This window comes from Falco cherrug, chromosome W (assembly GCF_023634085.1).
Source record: "Falco cherrug isolate bFalChe1 chromosome W, bFalChe1.pri, whole genome shotgun sequence".
Classification (NCBI taxonomy): domain Eukaryota; kingdom Metazoa; phylum Chordata; class Aves; order Falconiformes; family Falconidae; genus Falco; species Falco cherrug.
Genome location: NC_073719.1, coordinates 8,516,511 through 8,542,073, shown reverse-complemented (window position 1 = coordinate 8,542,073; position 25,563 = coordinate 8,516,511). Strand labels below are relative to the sequence as shown.

General features: G+C 42.5%; 1 protein-coding gene across 1 annotated transcript in view; it reads right to left on the bottom strand.

The window, feature by feature from the left end:
• Nucleotides 1-24,884, bottom strand: part of LOC102048148 (junction-mediating and -regulatory protein) — a 125,341-nt gene extending 100,457 nt beyond the window's left edge. The window contains exon 1 of the mRNA XM_055698194.1: nt 23,557-24,884. Within this exon, the coding sequence (XP_055554169.1) occupies nt 23,557-24,438 (882 nt within the window). The 5' untranslated portion in view covers nt 24,439-24,884. The remainder of the gene's footprint in view (nt 1-23,556) is intronic.
• Between the last annotated feature and the right edge of the window lie 679 nt (nt 24,885-25,563).

The following is a 25,563-nucleotide window of genomic DNA, read 5'->3' as shown; positions in this document are numbered from 1 at the left end:
GTTCTCAGAAGCCTGATAGTATTACTTGCCACTTCCAGGAAGAATTCTAAAGATTTTTAATTAGAGAAGCATATTTAAGATCACAGGTAAAACTAAGAATAGTTGTTTGCAGAAAGGAGTACGGCATATAGAGTAGTTTTTAGATAATCCATCCTTTCCACTAAACAGCAGTCCTAAGTATAAAATACCAAATCCTCCTGCTGATACACTTGCAGTGAGCTCCAGACAATGACCTCCAAAGAAGTAAAGCTCCAGAGTAAGTACATAAATTTGGATGCAAAATTTTAGCAACTGAACATAGACTGTGAGGTCTTATATTAGAACATGCTTAAAATTGTTTCTATTCTCTCTCTTTTTAAGCTATTTTTAAACAAACAAACAAATTTTGTTAAAAACAAATACACACAGTCCCACATGTCCTAGTAATGAGCAGGAGTCTCAAGTACATGAAATCTATACTATAGGGAAACTACTTGAATGTCCAGCATATACCTAGAAAAGTCCATAATACGTTGGGTGAACAATTGGCTAATGGGTCAGGCTCAAAGGGTTGTAGTAAATGGGGTTACATCAGGCTAGCAGCCAGTCATCAGTGGGGTTCCGCAGGGCTCAGTTTTAGGGCCAGTGCTCTGATGTTTTTATACATGATCTGGATGCAGGAGTTGAATGTTGTATTGGGTCTGGCTGAGCCCCATAGAAGCCTTTATAGTGCTGTGCTTTGTATTGGTACCTAGAAAGGTGGTGATAACACACCAGTGTTTTGGCTACTGCTGAGCAGTGCTCTCACTACTGCAAGGCTGTCTCTCCAGTATTCCCCCCCTCACCACTAGGCTGGGAGTGGGCAAGATCTTGGGAGGGGACATAGCCAGGACAGCTGACTCAAACTGACCAATGGGATATTCCATACCATATGATGTCTGCTCAGATATAAAAGCTAAGAGAAAGGAGAAGGAAGTGGGGGCATTTGTTATTACATTTGTTGTCTTCCAGAGCAACCACTATGCATGCTGAAGCCCTGCTTCCTGGGAAGTGGCCAAACATCACCTGCTGATGGGAAGTAGAGAATAACATCTTTTGTTTTCCTTTGCTTCTGCATGCACAACCTTTGCTATTGCTTCATTAAACTGCCTTTACCTTGACTCACATTTTTTTTTCCATCTTATTTTCTCCCCACCCCCCACTGTCCTGCTGAGGAGAGGACTGATAGAGTGGCTTGGTGGGCAACTTGGCATCCAGCCAAGGTCAACCCACTACAGTCCCTCTTGGCACCCAACATGGGGCACGAGACAACAGCAGTTTTGTATTAAGTGTGCTCAGTAGTGCTATAGCAGTTATTAAGTGGCAAGCTCCTGTGCGGGTCATGGAATTTGTTGGGTGAACTGCTTCTCTCTTTATTTTGCTAAGCTTGGGAGCATGTTAATAGAAACAATGGCTATGTGCTTTGCCCTGGCATTGATGGTCGTGCTGTGCTGGGGGAGCTGTTTTGTGGAGAAGATGAGGGAATGCATCTCCCTCTCCCTGCCCAGGACTGATGTAGATGGTTTTGTTATGCAGGCTCCTGAGGCCCTTGCTCACCCTTATGTGAGCTCTTTAATACTATTAATTAATACTATTGGCATATTATGAACTTTTTGAAATCTGGTCTCATCCTGGTGTAAGAGGAGACAACTTTTGGGTGAGGCAATACTGAAATGTGCCCTGAGGAAGCCAGTTGCAGAGTGACAGGGAGTGTGGAAGGATTTGGGCAGATTTCTAGGATGGTTATCACCTCCCATAACCTGGGAATTTACACCTGAACAGGCAAGCAACCTTGGCAAACTGGCACACCACCTGATAAAAGGGTGCCTTGTCTACCCCAATTAAAACCAGCAGCTTCTAATACTGTACTAGGGCCTGGGGCCTGTGCCTATTGAGCCACAGTTCAGTACTCTCAGGTGACTGTGGTTGAGGCAGGGACACAAACTGAATCTGAGGACACCATGGTTGACATAGGGACACAAACAACAACTAGAGTAATTTACCCAGTAGTGAAAAAAAAACAGTGGACAGGGAGAACAATGGGTCCATATCATCAATTATAAGGGAGGTGGAAGAAGAGGAAAGATTTGATCAAGAAGCCGGTCCTTTAACAAAGTAATTGGAGGAAGGAGTGAAGTACTGAGGCCTGAGCAACAGGCCCTGAGCCAAAGTTGACCTCTAGATGAACCCGCCAACTGAGTGTTTTATATATATATAGAGAGAGAGTGTATCCAATCATTAGCAAAATATGCATGATCATTAGTGAAAGATGTAGCTTAGACAGAATTTAATCATTAGCAAAGATAAAGTGCATCCTTTCTTGCTTAGAGGCAGGTAGTCAAGGCTATGAAACCAGATATATGGCCTTGTTTGCAAACCAGTGGTTAAAATCAAGTAGATAAGGGAAATTCCCTTGGTTCCTCCCTGAGCCCTGGCCAGGCTTTGGTAGAATCTAAGAGGAGAGTGAAACCAGATGTTTCCGCATTTTAAATTGGTTCAGCTTGTTTATTCAACAGTATAAAAGCTGGACCCTCTTACAGTGGTTTTAGAGACCTCACCTATGAGTGGATGCACTGCATAGAACCTCCCATTTGCTGGGAAAGGCTCGCCAAATCCTCACTGTAACCAGTGCTCCCCAGTGATTGTGGATCTGGATGATGGTAAATTATTAAGGCAACTGGTGATGTATCTTTCTTAACCACTATAGTCAGTCACATGTGGTAGTGATTAGGTGCATTACCTTGTCTTGTTTTATTCTTGCTGTATTATTTGACTTACTATTTATTTCACTTACTATTCTATTGCTTTAAAAGTAAGTAAACTCACTTCTTTAACTAGGTGTCTGTTTCCTTTGTCCTGACCCTGTCTATTGGCAAAACAAGGAGTGAGAGAATGTAGACAGGAAGCAGAAACTACCCAGTCCCTGACATCATCAGAACTTTGAGATATGCAGAAATATTACAGCCACCAGCCAGGTGAACAGATTGCTGCCTGGCTGTTCTGATGCTAGGGGACTGATAGTCAGCAACTGGAAGGTAAGGAAGCCCAACAGCTGGGATCCCTTGCTAGAAACTGGGAAATTGAGAGAGGAATTGGAAAAGAGGCAGCAATCTGCAGTCTCTCAAGTGTGAGGGAGAGATGTCCATTGAAGGAAGACTTTGTGAACTCCCCAAGAAAGTGAACTACTTTAGATGAAGGCATCCAGTATCTGAGAGAACTAGTGGTGCTGGAAGTCATATACAGTGATCTAGATGATGATGAGGTCTCCAAAGATCCAGAGGATGTCCTGTGCATACAGGCTATGTGGAGGAAGGTGATTCAAAGTGCCCCAGTGTCATATTCTAACAGCTTTGCAGTGATGTATTGCCCGGATATGGATACACCAACTGTGGAGAAAGTGTCTTCTTGGCTCCAAAACTTTGAATAAAATCTCTGTACTCCCTTAGCCCCATGGGCCAGCACCCCAGCTATCAGGGGTGCCCCAAGAAATCAGTCCTCTCCTGCTCCAGTCAGAGGGAAAGGGAGCCCCAGGAGCATGCTGTGTGGTACACTGTGGTTCTTCCAGCGTGACTAGGGGGAGGACGTGAGGAACTGGGATGGTGAACCCACCTTTAAGCTGGAAGCCTGTGTACATGAACTGAGAGGGAAGACAGCTGTTAAGAAGGGGTCACCCAAGACGGCTGTCAGCATAGTGGCTGTAGAGACACAAGAAGGCAATCAGCAATATCTCCCAGACACAGAAGAACTGAAATCACCTCCCTTGATCCTGGTGAGGGGACTTCTGGTCTGGCACTGCAAGGGTCAGACAGTGAATACTGTGACCAGGAACAGGAACAAAGCCCCTGCCTTGGGCCAGGAGGAGGAAAGGGATGACCGGGTATGCTGTACTGTGTGGATTCAATGGCCTGGCACATCAGACCCACAGAAGTATAAGGCTTTGGTAGATGCTGGTGCACAGTGTATGCTGGTGCCATCAGGGTATAGGGGCACAGAACCCCTCTGGAGTGACAGGGGGATGCCATGAATTGTCTGTATTGGAGGTTGAGGTGATCTTAGCAGGCGACAAGTGGCAAAAGCACTCCACTGTGACTGGCCCAGAGGCCCCTTGTATCCTTAGCATAGACTACCTCAGGAGAGGGTACTTCAAGGACCCAAAAGGGGTACCAATGGGCTTTTGGTGTAGCCACTGTGAATACAGAGAAGACCAAACAACTATCTACCCTGCCTGGCCTCTCAGAAAATCTCTTTGTTGTGGGGCTGCTGAAGGTTGAAGAACAGCAGGTGCCAACTTCCACCAGGACAATGCACCGACAACAATATCACACAAACTGACACCCTGTGATTCCCATCTATCAACTGGAGAGCCAAGGAGTGATCAGCAAGATTCACTCACCTTTTAATAGTCCCATATGGCCAGTGAAAAAGTCTGACGGGGTGTGGAGGTTAACAATAGACTATCATGGCCTGGATGAAGTGACACCATTACTGAGTTCTCCTGTACTAGACATGTTAGAGCTCCAATATGAACTGGGGGAAGGCAGCCAAGTGGTATGCTACAATTGACATTGCTAACATGTTTTTCTCAATCCCTTTGGCAGTAGAGTGCAGGCCACAGTTTGCTTTCACATGGAGGGGTGTCCAATACACCTGGAATCGGCTGCCCCAGGGGTGGAAGCCCAGTTCTACCATTTGTCATGGACTAATCCAAACTGCACTGGAAAAGGGTGATGCCCCTGAATATCTACAATACATCAATGACATCATTGTGTGGGGCAACAAGGCAGAAGAAATGTTTGAGAAGGGAAAAAGAGTGATTCAGGTTCTTCTGAAAGCTGGTTTTGCCATAAAGAAAAGGAAGGTCAAGGGACCTGCACAGAAGATTCAGTTCTTGAGAATAAAATGGCAGGATGGACACCGTCATGTGCCTATGGATGTGGTCAACAATATAGCAACTATGTCTCCACCAGCTAACAAGAAGGAAACACAAGCTTTCCTACGCCTTGTGGGGTTCTGGAGAATGAACATTCCAGGTGATAGCCAGCTTGTGAGCCCTCTCTATCAAGTAATCTGAAAGAAAAACTATTTTGAGTGGAGCCTTGAACAACAACAGGCCTTTGAGCATATCAAAAAGGAAGTAGCTCGTGCAGTAACTCTTGGGCCTGTCCGGACAGGACCAGCTGTGCAAAATATACTCTGCAGCTGGGGACATGGTCTCACCTGGAGCCTCTGGCAGAAAACATCAGGAGAAACCCCAGGTTGTACCCTGTAAACCATGCCACTGTCTGAAACACCAACTTAGGCCTTGAAAGGCAAATTTCATGGTGACATGGTGTGAGGTTCAGGCTGTTGGTTGGAAAAAACAACAAAGAAGAAGTATGCTGAAGAAGGGAAACTGCCATTGAAGCCATAAGAGAGGAGCAGGACTGGGTAGTTTCTCCTTTCTGAGGCCCTTGAACCCTACTGTGCATATGTGATAGCAATGCCTCACTCACACCCTCAGTCTCAAAAGGAACAAACCCCAAAAGATAAAACTATCAATTGGCTAAGGGGGAGCACACATCCAGTGTCGTAACACCTTTGTGTTGTGTCTAAACTGATAAAAAAGGCTTGTTTATTGAAGTTTTCCATACGAAAAGCCTATGTGACTGCAAGGGTATAAAATCTTGACTCAGAGAGTGCTCAATGGATCTCCCTCTCAGCTGGCCTGAGATTCCCTACCATCGTCACACTGCGCTTTCCCTCTGAGCAGGTCATATGTCTATTTACTTTCTTTCACTTGTAGCTTACTATAATGTTTTAATCAACTGTGTAGTCTATTTCTTTACCTTTCCCTGTGTTGTTTATTATAATACTATCAAGGGTTATCAACACATGATCACTGCCTCCATTATATTAATAGAGATAGTGGTTTGCTTGTGGGGATTGATTTATGGTGTTCATTAAAGTAATCATATTAATCACACTGTGAGTCCTAGTGCGTGTTTGCACTGCCTGGGCCCATAACCAGTGAAATGGATTCCTCATGCTGAGTAGCAGGGGGGAAGTCTGTTGAGTCATGACACATGGTACTCCAGAAGGAATTGAATCAGATAAGGGGACTCATTTCCAAAATAACCTCATAAACTCCTGGGCAAAGAAACATGGCATTGAGTGGGTATATCACATCCCCTATCACCCACAAGCCTATGGAAAAATTGAGAGATATAATGGACTGTTAAAGACTATGCTGAGAGCATTGGGTAATGGGGCACGGATACACGGGGATACAAATTTAGCAAAAGCTATTTGGCTGGTTAACACCAGAGGATCTGCTAACCCTCCTGGTCCTGCCCAAACAAAACCTCTGCATACTGTGGGAGGAGATAAGGTCCCCGTAGTGCACACAAGGAAGTGGCTGGGGAAGACAGTATGGATTGCTTCTCCCATGGGAAAAGACAAACCCATTCATGGGATTGTCTTCGCTCAAGGACCTGGGTGTACTTGGTGGGTAATGTGAAAGGATGCAGAGACCTGGTGTGTGCCTCAAGATTTAACCTTGGGAGAAAAATAATCTGTGATGAAAGTTGTATGTTATAGGAAGGAACGTAGCAGGAATGATCAGAACCAATGAAGAGTGAGTTTTGCAAGGAACCCGATGAGTGCAATAATGGCCCAAATCAAGCTGGTGTTGGTGCCCAACAATCAAACATACTGCTTCTCCTGTCCTAAGCACCTATCTTGACAGATGAGATCCAAGTCATATACTCCTGTGAACACATGAAGGAGTAGAGGAAGCTCATGGAATGGAAAAGTAATATCTAAATGTTAAAGGACAAGGGATAATAGATAATGAGAATGTATAAATCTGTATGTTGGATATAAAGATTAAGTATGTAGTTTAAGTTGTGTTTTTAAGGAGGGATTTCAGTAATGAGAACTAAAAACAATGGAATGGTTAGAAGATATATATAGATATATATATGTATTAAGTTATGTGGGACCTGAACATGATACAAATGGTATAGGATAAGGGGCGGAGATTGTATTGGGTCTGGCTGAGCCCCATAGTAGCCCTCATAGTGCTGTGCTTTGTATTGGTACCTAGAAAGGTGGTGATAACACACCAGCGTTTTGGCTACTGCTGAGCAGTGCTCTCACTACTGCAAGGCTGTCTCTCCAGTATTCCCCCCCTCACCACTAGGCTGGGAGTGGGCAAGATCTTGGGAGGGGACATAGCCAGGACAGCTGACTCAAACTGACCAATGGGATATTCCATACCATATGATGTCTGCTCAGATATAAAAGCTAAGAGAAAGGAGAAGGAAGTGGGGGCATTTGTTATTACATTTGTTGTCTTCCAGAGCAACCACTATGCATGCTGAAGCCCTGCTTCCTGGGAAGTGGCCAAACATCGCCTGCTGATGGGAAGTAGAGAATAACATCTTTTGTTTTCCTTTGCTTCCGTGCACACGACTTCTGCTATTGCTTCATTAAATTGCCTTTCTCTTGAACCATGAGTTCTTTTTTCATCTTATTTTCTCCCTCTCCTGTTCTGCTAAGGAGGACAGTTATAGAGCGGCTTGGTGGGCACCTGGCATCTAGCCAAGGTCAAACCACCACAAATGTACATTTAAGTTTGCCAGTGATACTAAACTAGGAGGAGCTGTGGACTCCCTCAAGGATAGAGAGGCCTTACAGAGAGATCTGGATAGAGTAGAGAGCTGGGCAATCACCAACCGTATGAAATTTAACAAGAGCAACTGCCAGATTCTGCACCTGAGATGGGGTAATCCTGGTTATACATACAAGACAAGAGGCTGGAGAACAGCCCTGCGGAAAGAGATCTGGGGGTTTGGGTTGATGGCAAGTTGAATATGAGTCAACTGTGTGCCCTGGCAGCCAAGAGGGCCAATAAGGTTCTGGAGTACATCAAACACAGCATAGCTAGTTGGTCGAGAGAAGTGATTGTCCCCCTGTACACTGCACTGCTGCGGCCCCACCTCAAGTACTGTGTGCAGTTTTGGGCACCTCAATATAAGAGGGACATCAAACTATTAGAGTGTGTCCAGAGGAGGGCGACCAAGATGGTGAAAGGTCTCAAGGGCAAGACTTAGGAGTAGCAGCTGAGGTCACTTGGCTTGTTCAGCTTGGAGAAGAGAAGGCTGAGGGGTGACCTCATGGCAGCCTACAACTTCCTCAAGGGGGGCAGCGGAGGGGGAGGTGCTGATCTCCTCTCTCTGGTGACCAGCGATAGGACTCATGGAAATGGAATGACGCTGCATCAAGGGAAGTTCAGATTGGACATTAGGAAAAGGCTCTTCACAGAGAGGGTAGTTGGTCCCTGGAACAGGCTCCCCAGGGAAGTGGTCACAGCACCAAGCCTGTCAGAGTTCAAAAGTGTCTGGTCGATGCTCTTAATCATATGGTTTAGTTTGAGGTAGTCCTGCAAGGAGCAGGGAGTTGGACTCAATGGTTCTTATGGGTCCCTTCCAACTTGAGATATTCTATGATTCTACGTTTCTCTTACACACACGGTCCTTTATTTAAATTTCACCTGTTGTGGTTAAAAACAAAAAAAAAACCAAAACAACAACAAAAAAATCAAGCCTTGCCAGAACATTTAGCTTTTTATTTGCACGATCGCATCACCATCAACATCCCTACCTTTGTAGTATAAAAAGACCATTTGCATTTTTGTAGTAGGTGAATGCCCCAGTAATGGACTAAAGCCTGACTCTCCAATAGAGATCTAAAATATATTTTACTGTTAAGACAGAAATCATCTATGAGAATACAAAAGATGGACACAGAGTTGGGAGAGCACAAACAATTAAGTTAATACTGCCTAGTATGAGAAGTTCTGGAATCAGCTCTACATCTGTCTAAACTCTTAAGATTAAATGAAGACACAAATGAGTAAGTTACATATTAAACTCATTTGGAAGCCACACAGTTTATAAGTGGTACATAGAGCAATCATCCACCTACTGAGTGGACAAAAATGTTCAATTTTTCAACCAGGCTTTTGAAGATAGGGAATCAAAGTATATGCTAATGCATAGCAAAATTTATTGTCTGGATTTTGAGGGAATTTTCTGATGGCTGTTTACAGGAAGACTGAACAAATTAAAATAATCAAACCAAATGTACACATAAAACATACTTAACAAACAAGTTATAGTTTGCAGTTACTCTAAGAAACAAACAGTAAACACACATGCACACACAAAAATCCTAAAAGAAGATATTGGGCAGTAAAACAGAGAGTGTTTAAAACACAAGAAATAAAAAGGAACACTTTCATAAGATGTTTCCTGCTGTCTTCTAGACCTGTGAAGAGCTGTTCATATCAAGTGAGCCACATTATTGCTCTTTAAACCCCGTTTAAGACAGTCTTTTACCTGCATGCAGAAAGCCTGCATACCCAAGTACCTGAGTGCAGAGAGCACACCAAAAGGCAAAGACCAGCACACTGCAGGCTGGCAGTCTTGGCCTCCTTTCATTCTTATCAGTTATCTTCATTTACACTTAGGTTAACAGCTCCTAGGACAGTAAAAATTACTTTTGTCAAGTTCATGTACACTGCCTACCAAAATGCACCTTAAACACACTACCTGTAATACAAGTCCACAGAAAAGGAGAACTAAACTACTGGGTAAGAAAAACTGTAGTAGTACTTTAATGTATCTAAGTGAGCTAAAACATTATTTCCATGCACACATCACTACTGAACAATGCATCTTCTCTCCTCCCACACAAAATTCTAAATAGAATTCTCAGCAGAACTCTATGTGTGTGTATGTATAAATAAAAATATATAAATTTGTTAGAATATCAAAAGGCTCAAGCTTAAAGCTGCCAAATCCAATAACAATGCATGGCACACCAGATCTCTTCTGAAAGCTCAAGAGGGAGATGTCAACAATTAAAAACTATGTCTCTCCTTTTTTGTAAACAAGACAAACGTGTAACATCATGGTAAAGTTGCTTTTATTTTAAGATGGTACTTGTCTGACCACCTTACCTTACTGTGTGACACAGCTGTGTGTCATGTTTTAACCCCAGGTGGTAATTAAGTACCATGTAGCCACTTGCTCACTCCCCCCTCACCCAGAGGGGTGGGCAGGAGAATTGGAAAGAAATGTAAAACTCAAGGGTTGAGATAAGAACAACTTAATATTTGAAATAAAATAAAATCCAAAGAACAGTTATAATGAAAAGGAGGGAGAGGGGGAGAGGAATGAAATCCAAAGGGAAGGGATAAAAGAAAACTAGTGATGCACAGTACAACTGCTCATCACCCACTGACCAATGTCCAGCCAGTCCCCAAGAAACAATTGGCAGCCCCAGCAAACACACACACACCCCACACCCCCATTTATATACCAAGCATGACATCCCATGGTATGGAAAACCCCTTTGGCTAGTTCAGGTCAGCTGACCTGGCTGAGTCCCCTTCCAATTTCCTGTGCCCCTCCAGCCATACCTGCAGGCAAGGCCTGAGACACCAAAAAGTCCCCAACCACACTATCCACCAAGGAAGAAAATTAACTCTATCTTGGCCCAAACCAGGATACTGTGCCACTCCCAAGTTACAGTATGATGCCAAATGAGTGCCCAAAAACACAGGTATTTGTTTGAATTTAGTATATTACTTGGAATAGCACAGCCACAAATAAGCTACAGAAATCATGGCAAAAAAGGGCTAACTGTATAGGCCTGCTCACTGTATAGAGCACTAGGCTTTTTTCTGCTGTTAGTAACACAGAAATAAGTATTTACACTGTAATGTAACTTGATGAATAAAATAGATGTTTGCCATATTTCAAAGTTAATATGGCAGTCTTGGTTGGACTCCTTCCCTTTGGAAAGGGGCAATATAACTAAAAGATAAAGTCACAAATGAATCACTGATCAGTTGGAATATGGTAACTCTGAACAAAAAAACTTCTAGGCAACACCTCACACCCTGTAAGCTTGGCAAAGAGCTTTATTTTACTCAAGTCCTAATGAGTTGAGTTCTAAGTAACTTTTTTCTGCAGGAGTCCAATAGAAAAAAAAAATCCAAAGCCAGAAGACTGAGAACATACATTACATAAGTGTTCATGTTCATGCTGTGCTATAAAATACATTAACTTCTGGTCCACAGACCCTCTTCTTCCGTGCTTCTGAACTATGCTATTAGTCAGGAAAACATATTCAAGAGCCTCAAAACTGACAACCATCTAGACAAACTAATACTTACATACAATGAAAACATTTACTTAGCAGGTATTATGACACTACTCTTAAAAATCCCTTACTTTGTGTAAGGTTTGCAATGTCAGGACACATAGGCCTAGCCAAACACCCACTCCACTACAGAACAAATATTCTTCTACAAAAACAAAGGTGAAAATTTGATGAAGAAAAAAAATAATTAAAAGGTATAATTACTCTGAAGTCAACTCATGGAAATCACATCAGCATTGAATTAGTACTCTTACCAGTTAAACAATGCATTTAGCACGATAGAAAACATTCTCAAATGTCTGATATTAATCTAACATTAAGAGATTTAAAAATCTAATTTTAAGGGAGTAAAGCATCATGACAATATCAGATTCAAAACACTGGTAAGGGTAAATTTACTTTTTAAAAGAGATGAGCTAATGTCTTGCTTCTACTGAGAGGAGATCCCACTTCCCATCCCTCTTCCTTTTCTTCCACTTCCACCCCAGTTCCTTGTTCCTTCTACTCTCAGGTAAACTTTTCCTCCACTGCACTGGCTTTGGTATTTCTCAGACCCTTCAACAAAATAGCTTTCTGCCAGATGCTCAGTTATTTCTATAATTTCTCTTGGATTAATTTACTGAGGTTTACTGAGTTGAATCAGCACACTGCAAGGTCAGAGAAGCACAACAGGAAGGAACACAAAGCTGAAAACGGAAGGATGGAAAGAGATAGGATCCCTCCCTTTCAGCATCAGCAAATCGATGATCGAGTTCTTCAACTGCCTTCAACAGTGGGGCTGAGATGCCTTTAAATCAGGGGTCCTCAAACTACGGCCCGCGGGCCGGATATGGCCCCCCCAGGGTCCTCAATCCGGCCCCCGGTATTTACAGAATCCCCCCGCTCCCCCCCGCCAGGGGTTGGGGAGGGAAAACCAAGCAGCCCCAGATGACCTCCTGCCACTTCATCCACGTGCCGGCCCCCTGGTTAAAGAGTTTGAGGACCCCTGCTTTAAATCTTGGACAACAGCTGACAGGTAACTCAAATGGCCCACTGTATGATTTCCCAAGGCTGGTATAGTTCAACACGTTTTCAACCTCTAGAGGACCTTATACAATGGTGAAATCATGGAAAGTCAGGTCTAAGGAGGAAACAGCATTATGCATGACTAAAATTTTTAAAGTTTCTAAGGTAAAATAATGATTTTTTTTATTTAAAAGTTGAATACAAAATCCAAAAAAGTCCAAAAGAAAGAACATATTTACAGTCCACTATTACCAATAAAAGGCTGGATAAAATATCAATCATAGAATCATTTAGGTTGGAAAAGACGTTTAAGATCATCAAATCCAACTGTCAACCTAACACTGCCAAGTCCACGAATAAACCATGCCCTTAAGTGTAATATCTACATGTCTTTTAAATACCTCCAGGGATGGTGACTCAACCACTTCCCTGGAAAGCCTGTTCCAATGCTTCACCACCCTTTCAGTGAAGACGTTTTCATAATATCCAATCTAAACCTCCCCTAGCAAAAGGCTGTTTCCTCTTTTCCTATCGCTTGTTACCTGGGAAAAAGAGACAGACACCCACTTCACCACAACCTCCTTTCAGGTAGTTGTAGAGAGCAATAAGGTCTCCCCTGAGACTCCTTTCCTCCAGACTAAACAACCCCAGTTCCCTCAGCCGCTCCTCATAAGACTTGTGCTCTAGACCCTCCACCAGCTTCATTGCCCTTCTTTGGACGCACTCCAGCACTTCAATGTCTTTCTTGTAGTGAGGGGCCCAAAAATGAACACAGCATTCGAGGTGCGGCCTCACCAGTGACGAATACAGGGGGACAATTGCTTCCCTAGTCCGGCTGGCCACGCTATTTCTGATACAAGCCAGGATGCTATTTGCCGCCTTGGCCACCTGGGCACACTGCTGGCTCATGTTCAGCCAGCTATCGACCAGCACCCCCAGGTCCTTTTCTTCCAGGCAGCTTTCCAGCCATTCTTCCCCGAGCCTGTAGCATTGCGTGGGGTTGTTGTGACCCAAGTGCAGGACCCAGCACTCTCCTCTTTGTTGAACCTCATACAATTAGCCTCGGCCCATCAGTCCAGCCTGTCCAGATACCTCTGCAGAGCCTTCCTACCCTCCAGCAGATCAACACTCCAGCCCAACTTGGTGTCATCTGCAAACTTACTGAAAGTGCACTCAGTCCCCTCACCCAGATCATTGATAAAGATATTAAACAGAACTGGTCCCAATATCAAGCCCTGGAGAACACCATTTGTGTCTGGACACAACTGGATTTAATTCCGTTCACCACAACTCTTTGGGCTTGGCCATCCAGCCAATATTTTACCCAGCAAAGAATACACTCATTCAAGCCATGAGCAGCCAGTTTCTCCAAGAGAATCTGCAGGAAAGATACATCAAGAAACTACTGAAATCTTATATGATGTACACTATTTTTCCTCCTACTCTAACAGTAAATATAATGTAAACAGCAAGCTATAAAATCACTTTCATAACAGCACAGCATTTCAGAAGAGAGCAATTTAAATTAGCGTCAGGCAAACAGATTTTTATTCTGTAGTGTTACCTGTTTGGGTTGGTTTTGTTCCTGTTTTCATGGAGAAATGAGGAGGAAAGGATACACAGATTAAATATTATGGAGAAATAAAATCCATGCATGATAAAGCAGCATAACAGAACACAGCTGAAATAATATATACAATTTACCTATTAATTCAACTCTTCCACAACTGCTCCAATATTGCAAGTAGTTTGGGATTTTTTTAAACTCCTCCCACATATGGATTTTTTGCTGAATTATACTATTCTGAAGTGAAAAAAGAATAGAATTTAAAATTTTGATATCTGATAATTATAAACAAATATCACAGTACTGAAACCTGAAAAATTTGGACTCTGAAGCCACAGTGCTATACGTAGAAAAATTATAAACTTTCAGAAACTTGTAAAACTGATCTACAGATTTTCTCCCTCAAAAGCCTATTGTTCTTTTTTAAAAATTTTCTTAAACCAGATATAAAGCACAGTGTTATTTAAGGTTGTTTTTTTTAAAAAAAAAACAAGCCCTAATCTAAATTAGTTCTACTTTAAGCATGGGGTTCCACTAGAAAACCTGCAGAGGTTCCCTCTAACATAATTATGATTCTAAGTTATTGAAATTTTTTTATAATACCCTCTCCCCTAAAGTAGCTGAAAATAAACCACGATGCAATGCTATTATGTGAGAAGTTGCACTACTACTCATTTTAGATGACCCATATAAATTGTCAGCAAGTCATCACAAACAAATGCTAATTGTATATTTAAAAAACATTTTCAAAGGAAAAGAAACATCCAGTTCTCTCATGCCAATGTCATAGCATTTTTTCCAAAACAAGGTCATATAAATAAATATTTGTCTACAAATGCATTTTAAAATAATACTATAACAGAAATATAAGACAAACAATTTTCAGTATCGCTTCAGAAAGCAGAGGTAACTGAATTTACTTTCAGAAAGAATAAAAAAGGTTGCTGAATGACTGGAAGTGGTTTATAACACCTTTTCAGGAACAACTCATTTACAAAAAATAGTACACTACATATTAAAATTTTTCTGAAAGGGTAATTTTGTCTAACCCATATGTAACAAAAAAAAATATCTATACATTTGATAACTTTCACCATACAAATACCACAAACAGAAAATAATAGATAGAAAGGAAATCCAGAGATAGGGTCTTAACAGAAAACCTATTTGCAACTGGTCAGCTGAGTTTATATCTACTCTGAATGGCTCCAGATGATGATTTTCAAAAACTACCTTGCCAGAGAAGCTGTCTTCACATTAAAATCCCTTTCTGCCTATGACTAGAAGAATTAATCCAAAAGTAAAATTCAAACTACACAAAAGAACCTCAAATAAGAGGTCATTAGGAAATGTCCTGGGTTTGGCTAGGATAGAGTTAATTTTCTTCTTGGTGTCTAGTGCAGTGCTGCGTTTTAGATTTGGTATGGGAAGAGTGTTGATAACACGCTGATGTTTTTGGCTGTTGCTGGGTAGTGTTTGTACTGGGTCAGAGACTTTTTGGTGTCTCAGGCTTTGCTGGCAGGTAGGGCTGGAGGGGCACAGGAAATTGGAAGGGGACTCAGCCAGGTCAGCTGACCTGAACTAGCCAAAGAGGTTTTCCATACCATGGGATGTCATGTTCGGTATATAAATGGGGGAGTGGAGGTGGGGAGTTTGGCTGGGGCTGCCAATCGTTTCTTGGGGACTGGCTGGACATTGGTCAGTGGGTGGTGAGCAGTTGTACTGTACATCACTAGTTTTCTTTTATCCCTTCCCTTTGGATTTCATTCCTCTCCCCTTCTCCCTCTTTTTCATAATAAATGTTTTGTTATCATTACTTTGGATTTTATTTTATTTCAAGTATTAAATTGTTCTTATCTCAACCCTCGAGTTTTACATTCTTTTCTGATTGTCCTCCCCACCTCCCTAGGTGAGGGGGGAGTGAGCAAGCAGCTGGGTGGTACTTAGTTACTGACTGGGGTTAAACCACAACAGGAATAAAGGACACAGTTGACAAGCAAGAGCTAGTAAACAAGGAGACATTTGTAGAGACGTTGCAAGTTAAAATCTAGCAGTGTTAAAATTCTTCATGAAGGCTTCAGACAAACTCGTAACAGTTTGGTTTATATTTCAGGCCCAAATTCTGCAGAAAATGGGAACTGGGCAAGTTTCAACAACAAATTAAAACAAAACCACATTTCCCTTATTAATTTATACAGCTTATGACTGGAAGATACTATGAGACCATCTAATCTCCAGTCCAACAAATTTGGACTATTTTCTTTATTTTTATAATCCTGTTTCAAGTTATGCAAAGGCTTTAACAATTATTATTAAAGACTAACCCATATTCTAGCAGATATCACTAGATTTCTGATGAAATATTACTTCCTGTAAGAGCACAACAATTCTTTCTTCACCATTCATAATAACAAACATGCAAAAATGTTTTAAACAGCACTACATTTAAAGCAGGGATTTTCAGTGAACTATCCAAGATCTTTGTTCTGAATAGTTACAGTTACATTAGTACTATGCAAGATGTATGAGCAATTCAATTAAATTGTTCCAGTGTATATTAACTTTGGCTCCCTTCCTCTCAGTCTTCTAATCTAGATCAGTATATATTACATGGTTAAACCTACAGTTGCTATTAGCCTCATATGCTCCAGTAGCAGGACAAAACTTCTGGACACCCAGTTTTTAACGCAGTAAAATGTTTACAACAGCAGCATAGCTTATTTAGAAGCTTTTACTACATAGTAAGTTAACAATATTTTGTGACAATTTTTTAAAAAATAAACTTAATTGATTTTAGCTGGAGTTTGGGTTTTGGTTTGTTTTGGTTGGTTTGGGTTTTTTTTCTGGGATAGAGAGAAGAAATAACATCACTGTTATATTACTGGCAACTCCTGAGTACTCCAAGTTGCCCCAAAAATCACAAGATATGTTTTAGATGCAGGTTCCTCTACAGAATTCAATACATGTTCATTTGCATCTCTTGCTTTTGTACAGTACTAAAAAATCATTACGGCATTATAGAATCACACATAGTAGATTTATCGTAACACCAAATGTTAATAGTTGATTGTTATTTGGAGATAACAGAGGAAGAGGAGGGAGTTAAGACTTGATGATCCTTATGGGTCCATACCAACTATGATTTTATTTACAAGATACTCTCAACTGTTAAAGCAATAGGCTCAACATCCCACAACGGAACCTTATTCTTCTGCCAACTCCTATTTCACAGATAGAATTCTGTATTAGGTTTGCACGGCACGGTTTTGGTAGCGGGGGGGGGGCCTACAGGGGTGGCTTCTATGAGAAGCTGCTAGAAGCATCCTCTATATCTGATAGGGCAAATGCCAGCTGGCTCCAAGACGGACCCACCACTGGCCAAAGCTGAGCCAATCAGTAACGGTGGTAGCGCCTCTGTGAGGACATATTTAGGAAGGGGAAAAAAACCAAACCCAAAACCTGCAGCAGAACAGTAACCGGTAGAGAGCAGTGAGAATATGTGAGAAAAACAACTCTGCAGACACCAAGGTCAGTGAAGAAGGGGAGGAGGTGCTCCAGATACCGGAGCAGAGATTCTCCTGCAGCCCGTGATGAAGACCATGATGAGACAGGTTGTCCCCCTGCAGCCCCTGGAGGTTAACAGTTGAGCAAATATCCACCTGCAGCCTGCGGAGGACCCACACCGAAGCAGGTAGATGTGCCCAAAGGAGGCTGTGACCCTGTGAACAGCCCACACTGGAGCAGGCTCCTGGCAAGACCTGTAGACCCGTGGAGAGAGAAGCCTATGCTAGACAAGGTTTGCTGGCAGGACTTGTGACCCTGTTGGGGGTACACACTGGGGCAGTCTGTTCCTGAAGAACTGTATCCTGTGGAAAGGGCCCACACTGGAACAGTTCATGAATTGCAGCCTGTGGGAAGGACTCATGTTGGAGAAGTTTATGGAGGACTGCCTCCTGTGGGAGGGACCCCACGCTGGAGCAGGAAAAGTGTGAGGAGTCCTCTGAGGAGCAGCAGAGATGTGATGAACTGACCACAACCCCCATTCCCCATCCCCCTGCACTGCTCAGGGAAAGGAGGTAGAGAATACAGGAGTGAAGTTGAGCCCAGGAAGAAGGGAGGGGTGGAGGGAAGGTGTTTTAAAATTTGGTTTTATTTTCTCATTACCCTATTCTGATTTGATTGGTAATAAATTAATTACCCCATCAGATCTGTTTTGCCCATGACTAATTGTGACTGATCTCCCTGTCCTTATCTCAAGCCACTAGCCTTTAGTTATATTTTCTCTCCCTGTCCAGCTGAGGAGGTAGAGTGATAGAGTGGCTTTGGTAGGCACCTGGCATCCAGCCAGGATCAATCCACCACACATTCTAAGCAACAGCTCAGATATATATACATAACATCACTGAGTTAGTCAATACATATCTTAAAAATATCATCTTTCTCCTTCCTTCTCCTCCTATCCTATCTTTCTTCTCTACCTACCATATTCCTTAAGGCTAAGTTTTCATCTCCTGTAAAGATAAACAACTTTAACAGATGTCTCTTTAGTTGGACCAAATCCCCACTTTGACTGAAGTTGTCACCAATAACAATTTCCCAGTGCACTGCAATGGTATGTTTCTACTAATATTAAAAAGGCATTCTAAAAGCACCTCCCCAAAGAGGAAAAACGGTAGGCACAGATATTTCTGAAAACCTCTGCTTTTCAATAGCTTCTTCAGCTCTGTAGTAGCAATATTTACATATATAAAGAACATAAACCTCACTGATCATCTGTAAGCAGTGTCTTGTCATATTATAGAAAGAACTGTAAAAAGATGCAATCAGAATGAATCTGCTTTCAAATTCTAACTTGCCTGTGAATACTATCTCAGCCAGAAATGGAGAGGAAAAACAGTTACTGGATTTAGTGAGCAGTATTAAAAGGTATTGAGTCGAAGGCCTTGAAGGTTGGATATTCAATTAAAGAGAAAGAAAATAATGCTGGAAAAAATGAGGAAAAAATATGCAAGATGACAAAGTTAAACACGGAGAAAAGACAACCAACATCATCTCTAAAACCTAAGAAATAAAGTGGGCTGTGAACCCCAAGTAGCACAATGGATTATAGAGTGTTTATTACATAGGTGGTACACACCTCTTGAAAATATTCTTGTATATGAAAATGCTGCAACTGCATATAAACTAGAAAAACTTTAAAAGAAAAATAGAGGAAAGTCTATCTCTACATCTAGGGTAACAAACAATTACAATTTTGAAGGGGAATATTAAATAAAATTAAATAAAATAATCCCATCAGAATATTCCCCCAACTAGAATACAAAAATGGTGCCTCAATCCCAGTTCAGACAGTTAAATAGAGCATATATTGCAATTTATTTCCTTTTTTTTTTTTTTTCTCACAGGTATTTAGATAGGGAAATGAACTATGAGACAGGCAAGCTGCTGTCTTCAGTTTCTAAAAATTACGTCTAATCTTACTAAGAGTCATATTGAACAGTATTGCTATATTCTATAGAATGTACTCATAATTTTCATGTAAGACTTAAGTTCTGTCAAGGAGGACCTAATTTTTCAAGCAGAAGTCCTTTTCTTTGTGTACATATCATTTGTACATGCTTTGAAGAAATGTACATTATTTTAAGCATTCTACTGTTTTCAGATACAGTAGCAATATTCATCATCTTCAGCTAGCTCTTGTCAAACTAACAAGGCATTAATAAAACAACGCATGAAGTCTATCTATATATGTATGCCATAAGTGCATAACTCCTTCAAATCCAAAACAAGCATCCTACTGAGACTGGGAAAGAGACAACACAAAAGATGGACAAAAACAAAGACAGTATCCAAAAACCTACAATCACAAGTCTATACATCTCTGAAGCAATTTGCAGCTACGTATAAAACAGAAGTAACAGGGAAGGGCAGTATTAAAAAATAAACATTTACTCAAGAAGATATCAAATGGAAGAAGGATAAAAGATTCCCAATGAAAAGGTAAATTGTTATTTTGCTTAGGACTTAGAGGGTTTTAATACACAGACTAAAGAGAAGCAAATACTGTGCTAACATAGTCTAATGTCCTTTAAACACTGCCATTTTAAAGCATGTATTTTAAAATGGTATGTAATCAGAGCTTAGACTTTCAGCAACTCTAAGTCCACCATATGATTAAGATGTTGCATATTTAATTATCCTTGCTGCTATAAGGGTCCATGAATCTTAAGTGATATAGCCCTCTACCTTACATCCACATCTTCCATGAGTATCACATCATAATTGTTTAACTTGTAACATGTATTTACATATGCAGAACACATTTCAGAAACTCACTGAAACACTTTGAAAACAAAATATCCATGTGACTTGGATTTTTATTATTTGCAGAAAAGGGGAGGGTTGGGAAACCACTCCACATTTAATTCTGCTTATCTGAAAATGTATTGCAGTATCCTTACTATTGGGTTTGATGCTTGCAGGAGTCAGGTGTGAACTTCCAACAATTAAAATGCTGAGCCTTTAAAATATTTATTAACTTAGGACTAGTTTGTAACAACCAGAAATAACTGCCAATGACTCCAGCTGCAGATCAGATAAATAAAAATATGACGGTTGTAACAAGAGTGCAGAAGAAAAACTTTGCATCTAGAAGGCAGAAAAAGTTAAGATTTTAGAAATACTGGCCAAGAAGCTGGAATCCCAAATAAGGATTCAGTGGCATCCTCTCTGTTGAAATAACATCTTTTCATCTGGTCATTAACTGATTCTGTATCATGTCTCCATTTGGGAGCTCAGACCTCTAGGTGAGCACCCAAGGAATTTTTTTTAAACAGGTATAAGCTTAATGAACAAGGGCTCCAAAGAAGTGTTTATTAGCTTTCAAAGATTAGGTAGAACAATATTTACTCCTTTAGATACAAGTTTTTACTTTAACATAAATTAACTGTTCTTAAGTTATTACAGAATTAATAGTTTTATTTGAAAAAAATAAAAGGATATGCTATTTCTAAACTGCAAATTATGCAGTAAAAATTAATTCCAGGTCATACAGTTCCTCTAAAACTATTTTTCTTCCTCATCTTGGATCTGTTTCTACTAGCAACATTCTTCTGGCTTATTAAAGTTTATAATTGAGACAGAGATAATAATGCCTATTAAAAAGAGCAGCAATTATTAACGCTGTGAAAATAAACCGGTTTGTGTGTAACATATGGAAAGCAACAGATAGCCAAGTAGGGGATGCTGAAACAAGGAACACAAGAGGTTTTATTGCTCACTTTGCTTCTCCACCCCTAAGAACATAATCAACAGAGACTGCAAGCATTTCTAACTGCACAGAAGAATTTATCCTCGAAAAAGAGATATATAAAATAATTATAAAACACAGAAGCATGTTTTGAAATGTTAAGCCAAAGTCTTGGAGTTCTAAACTTGGGGGGTTTTGCACAATTTTATATTAATGAAAACCCTCCATATTCGTTATGCTCTTTTATACTATTTTGGTTGCCAGTGCTGCTCAAACCTGTCCCTTTTTCCCCAAAGTTTCTAATAAGAGGTAAAATCGTTTAAAATTGCAGGAATCCAACATTCCCAACAGCTAACAGGCAAACTTCAAGTACAGGTGGAAAAGTAAATTAAAGTGAGATATGAAACACTGATTCAGTAGGTTTTCTTGAAAGTATGAAAAACCTTTACTCCAGAAATACTTCTCAATACTCATTATCAATTGCTTCATTTGCTTAGAATTGCAATGACAAACAATATTAGTATTTGATTAAAAGAAAGACTGTGGACTAAGTAAACCACTAACAGATAAGGAAAAGAGAAACCTGAGAGCCAAAAGGGATACAGCAGGTCATTCTATTGGTTTCTTAAACATTAACTACCTTTAATTAAAGAAGGATCAATTTACACAATTGACGGTAGTACAGCTGTACTAACTTTAGGTACACTACTGGATTGGTTATCATGGGAAAGGAAGGTTGTTCTTTAGTCAAATACATAAATATGCTTTGCCATTTTGTCTGCACCAAGTTCTGAACATTAACAGAGAATAAGATGTTATAGTTTAGAGATTCTGATGGATAAAGCTTGCGTTGCCTCTTGATAACTGATTTATTTTTTGCTGATAGTACTGGTGCTAACAAAATAGAAGTTAAGGTTCTCCAAGAAACAAATAGTTCCTACACAGTAATTCTGATTTAGCATTTCCTCAGAAACACCACACACTTTGAGTTAGGTACCTGGTTCCCAAACTCCACACGTTTAACAGGAACTTCTCTTGTCCTGCTCAGCTCCTTATAAAAACTGCTGAGCTGAATGCTAAGTGAATCTAAGCACACGCTCCCAAGCATTCATGCAGTCAAAGAAAAAAGTAGATGACAACATGCTTTCATAATCTCTGGACTAAAACTACTGCAGAAGACTAATTACCAGCTGTATACCAAAATTAACAAGAATTAATTCAGCCCTTTAAATAGCCATGAAGAAAAAAGAAGTATCACAATGATATATCCTAACACAACCGTTTGGAAATAAATTTATACCTGACAATGCTACATTGAGATGTTCTTATAATGATTTCATCACTGATAAAACAACAATTTTCTCATACTCTGTAACTCCAGTCACTAAGGAAAAGCTGGGCCCAAATCCTACAAAGACTCTAAACTATGCAGTCAAAAACAGCAAGCACATATGCTCATACTCCATCAAGGAAAAAAATCAAAATGTTCACCACCACACATTTTTGAACACACAATATTGGTAGGATATATGTGGGCAGCTGAAGCAGCCAAACTTGACTTATATCCATATGATAGAACATAGATGGTGTTTGCAAAAATAAAAAAATCTATAACATGATTCATACACAGTCGCACCTAGATAGATCCAGGTACATTCTGAACGAAGGCCGTTGAAACATAAAAACAAGTGTAAAATTCTCCTTTTTCACTGGGAAAATCTGGGTCCTTATATACCTCAGTCCAGTGAGAAAAAATTCTCACACACTGATGCTAGAAATTAGCAGAACCTATTCGACTACTTTCATCTAAAGAGTATATGCTATGTTCTGAAACATGCAAGTCTTGTCAGACATTAGCAATGGCATTACAATAAATACTCACTAGGACCACATAGCTTGCTTTTTAAAATCCCAACTGTAAGAATTTAGCTGCTGAACAAGTTGTAGTTACTCCAATTTCACTCGAAAACATCTCACTTCAAATAGCAGATTCAGCACTCAGAGTCTGTAAGAACTTAGAACTTTTTAGCTTCAAGTACCTAAATTGTACTGTCAAAATAAACACCACATGTTGCTGCTCACATTAAACAGAAAAATTCAGACTAAAACACATCCTGGTGCAAAGCAACGCAACAACAAAAATCTGGGAGCAAGATCTTGCCAAATCCATCAGATTCTCGTTCACAAACATCTACGTTCAATTGCACAAAATAAAGTACTGAGCCACACTTTGATGACATGGGAAAACTGCACCACCTTCTTAAATCCTGGCCCTAGAGACCTTGGAAAGGTTAAGCTTCATTTCCTTACTTTGATTCTCAAGGCTTGCCTTTTCTTTTTTTTTTTTTTAACGAAACAGTTTTCCTATACTTTTTTTTGTCTCATGGATCGATTTATTCTGCGAAGGTAGAGGGAAGCAGCTGGAGAGAACATCTAAAAAAAATGTCACAGAGTAAGGAAAAGGTAACACTAAGGCAGAGATATCTGGACCATGCAGTAGCCTCACCTCCTGGATTCGCCTGCGGGCCCGCTGCAACACCTCCTCGTAACCTTTTTGTCGCAGCTCACTCAGACTCTCATAATACTCTTCGGGGTCGTCAGTCTCAGTGAAGAGCAACTGCAAAAGAATCTTCCAGCCACAAGTATCCAAGCTGTGGAGCAAGTAAACTTGCAGTTTGTAACAGAGAGCGTCCATCTCCTGCTCGGGTAGCTCCGGGGCTCCAAACAGCATCGTCCACACTCCTGAAGGCTCCTCGGGGAAGGCAGGCAGGTAGGGTTCCAGCTCCGAGTTCACCGAGCACAGCTGTTGGTGCACAGCCCGCAAGTCTTGGAAGGAGAAGAGGCCGGCCCAGCTGCACTCCTCCCCCCCCACGGGCTCCGCGTCGGGAGCGACCGACTCGTCTGCCCGCAGCGGCGAGGGCGACAGTGAGGCGGCCTCCTCCTTCCCCAGCTCTAACGCTTCTATCTCTTCGACGGCACCTGCCGCCTCCGGGCCCCGTAGCGGCCTCCGGGCCGGGCTGCTCTTGACGCACAGTGGGCTCTTCAGCAGCGCCTCAGCCGCCGCACCCCGCTCGTAGCCCCGCAGCCCCGCCTCGGCGCAAAGGTGCGAGGAGCCGCGCGCCAGGCCGAAGTCCCTACTCCAGGCCTGGCCCCTGTTCACCGTGGGGATGCCGGCCTCGGGGGCGGCAAGGCCGCCGCAGTATAGCTCACGGGAGCCGCTGCGCTGGCGCTGTGCCGTGCGGTTATGGCAGGTGATGGCGAACTTGCCCTCGATCTCGTTCCAAGCCACGATGAAGACGAATTTGTGCTTCTCTCGCTCCTGGAAAGCGTGAGGCCTCACGGCCACCCAGTCGGCCTCCAGCGTTTCCTCCAGGGCGAAGGCGGACATGGCGCCGCGCGGCTTCCCACGCACACACACGCACCTCACCCCACCCCACCGCACCGATCCTGTCCTGTCCTGCCCCGTCAGCCGCCCCCGCCTGCCCCGCCGGGCGCCGGCCGGTAGCAACACCCCGCAGCCCCGCCTCACTGCCCACCATCAGCCATCTTAGCGACGGGGGAACGGGAAAGGCGCTAAGGGAGGAGAATGCGCTGGATCCCGACCGAGACGGCGGGGGTGGGGAGGTAGGACAGAGAAGAATCACTTCCTTTCTGCTCGGTGTCCGCCGCGCACCCACTGCCAGGGAATCCCGCCGCTGCCGCCTTTGGTCATCAACCTGCCGCCGTGGCGGATAATGTCTGGTTGCCCCCACACAAATACCTCACACACATCACGAGAAGCACGATCTGTTTACAAGTGGCGGTGGCGCTGCGGGAACTCAGCGCCAACCCCGCCCCGCGGCCTCCCGAAACCCCGCCCTTCCTACTTCGCGGGTCTCCTTCCCCATTGGCTGTCGCCCTGGTTTCCCCAGCAGATGGAGGTAGGCGGAGCCTCACGCCTTGCCCCTTCTCCGCCGGCCACGCTCGCGTATCTCCCGTCCTCCCTTCTCGCCGCTCTGTGGTGGGTGGGGCAGGGGCGAGGGCGATGTCGATGTCCCGCCCCTTCTCTCGGACGTATAACGCGGCCGTTCGGCTGCTGTGTGCTGTATGGTGGGAAGGATGTGTGTTGGGTTGTAGCCGTTAGGGGACTGGGAGGCTCCGTGGGAGGGGAAGGAAGTGGGGCAGTCGTCATCTGTTTCTCCTGGGGTCAGCTGAGTGGTGGCTGCCTTGTAGAAGCGGGCTGTTCAGGGTGGAATCTGCCAGCCCTGTCGTACTTTGCGCCGTGGTTTCTGGGGGCAGGCTGGGGGGGAGCAGTAGCCTCTGCTTCGGGCAGCTTCTGAGGCAGTGCTGGCTTTGTTTGCTGCGGCTTTCTCTGTCCTTGCTGTAACTCCCCGTCAGATCGTTGCCCGCGTGGGGCCCGTTGGCCTCTGTAGCCCTGCACAGCAGCTCTCCTGACTACTCTCCACTATCTTACAGCTAGTGCTTCTTTCCAGGGCCCCTGCCCCCAAGCTGCCAGAGGATTTTTAAGTTTGGA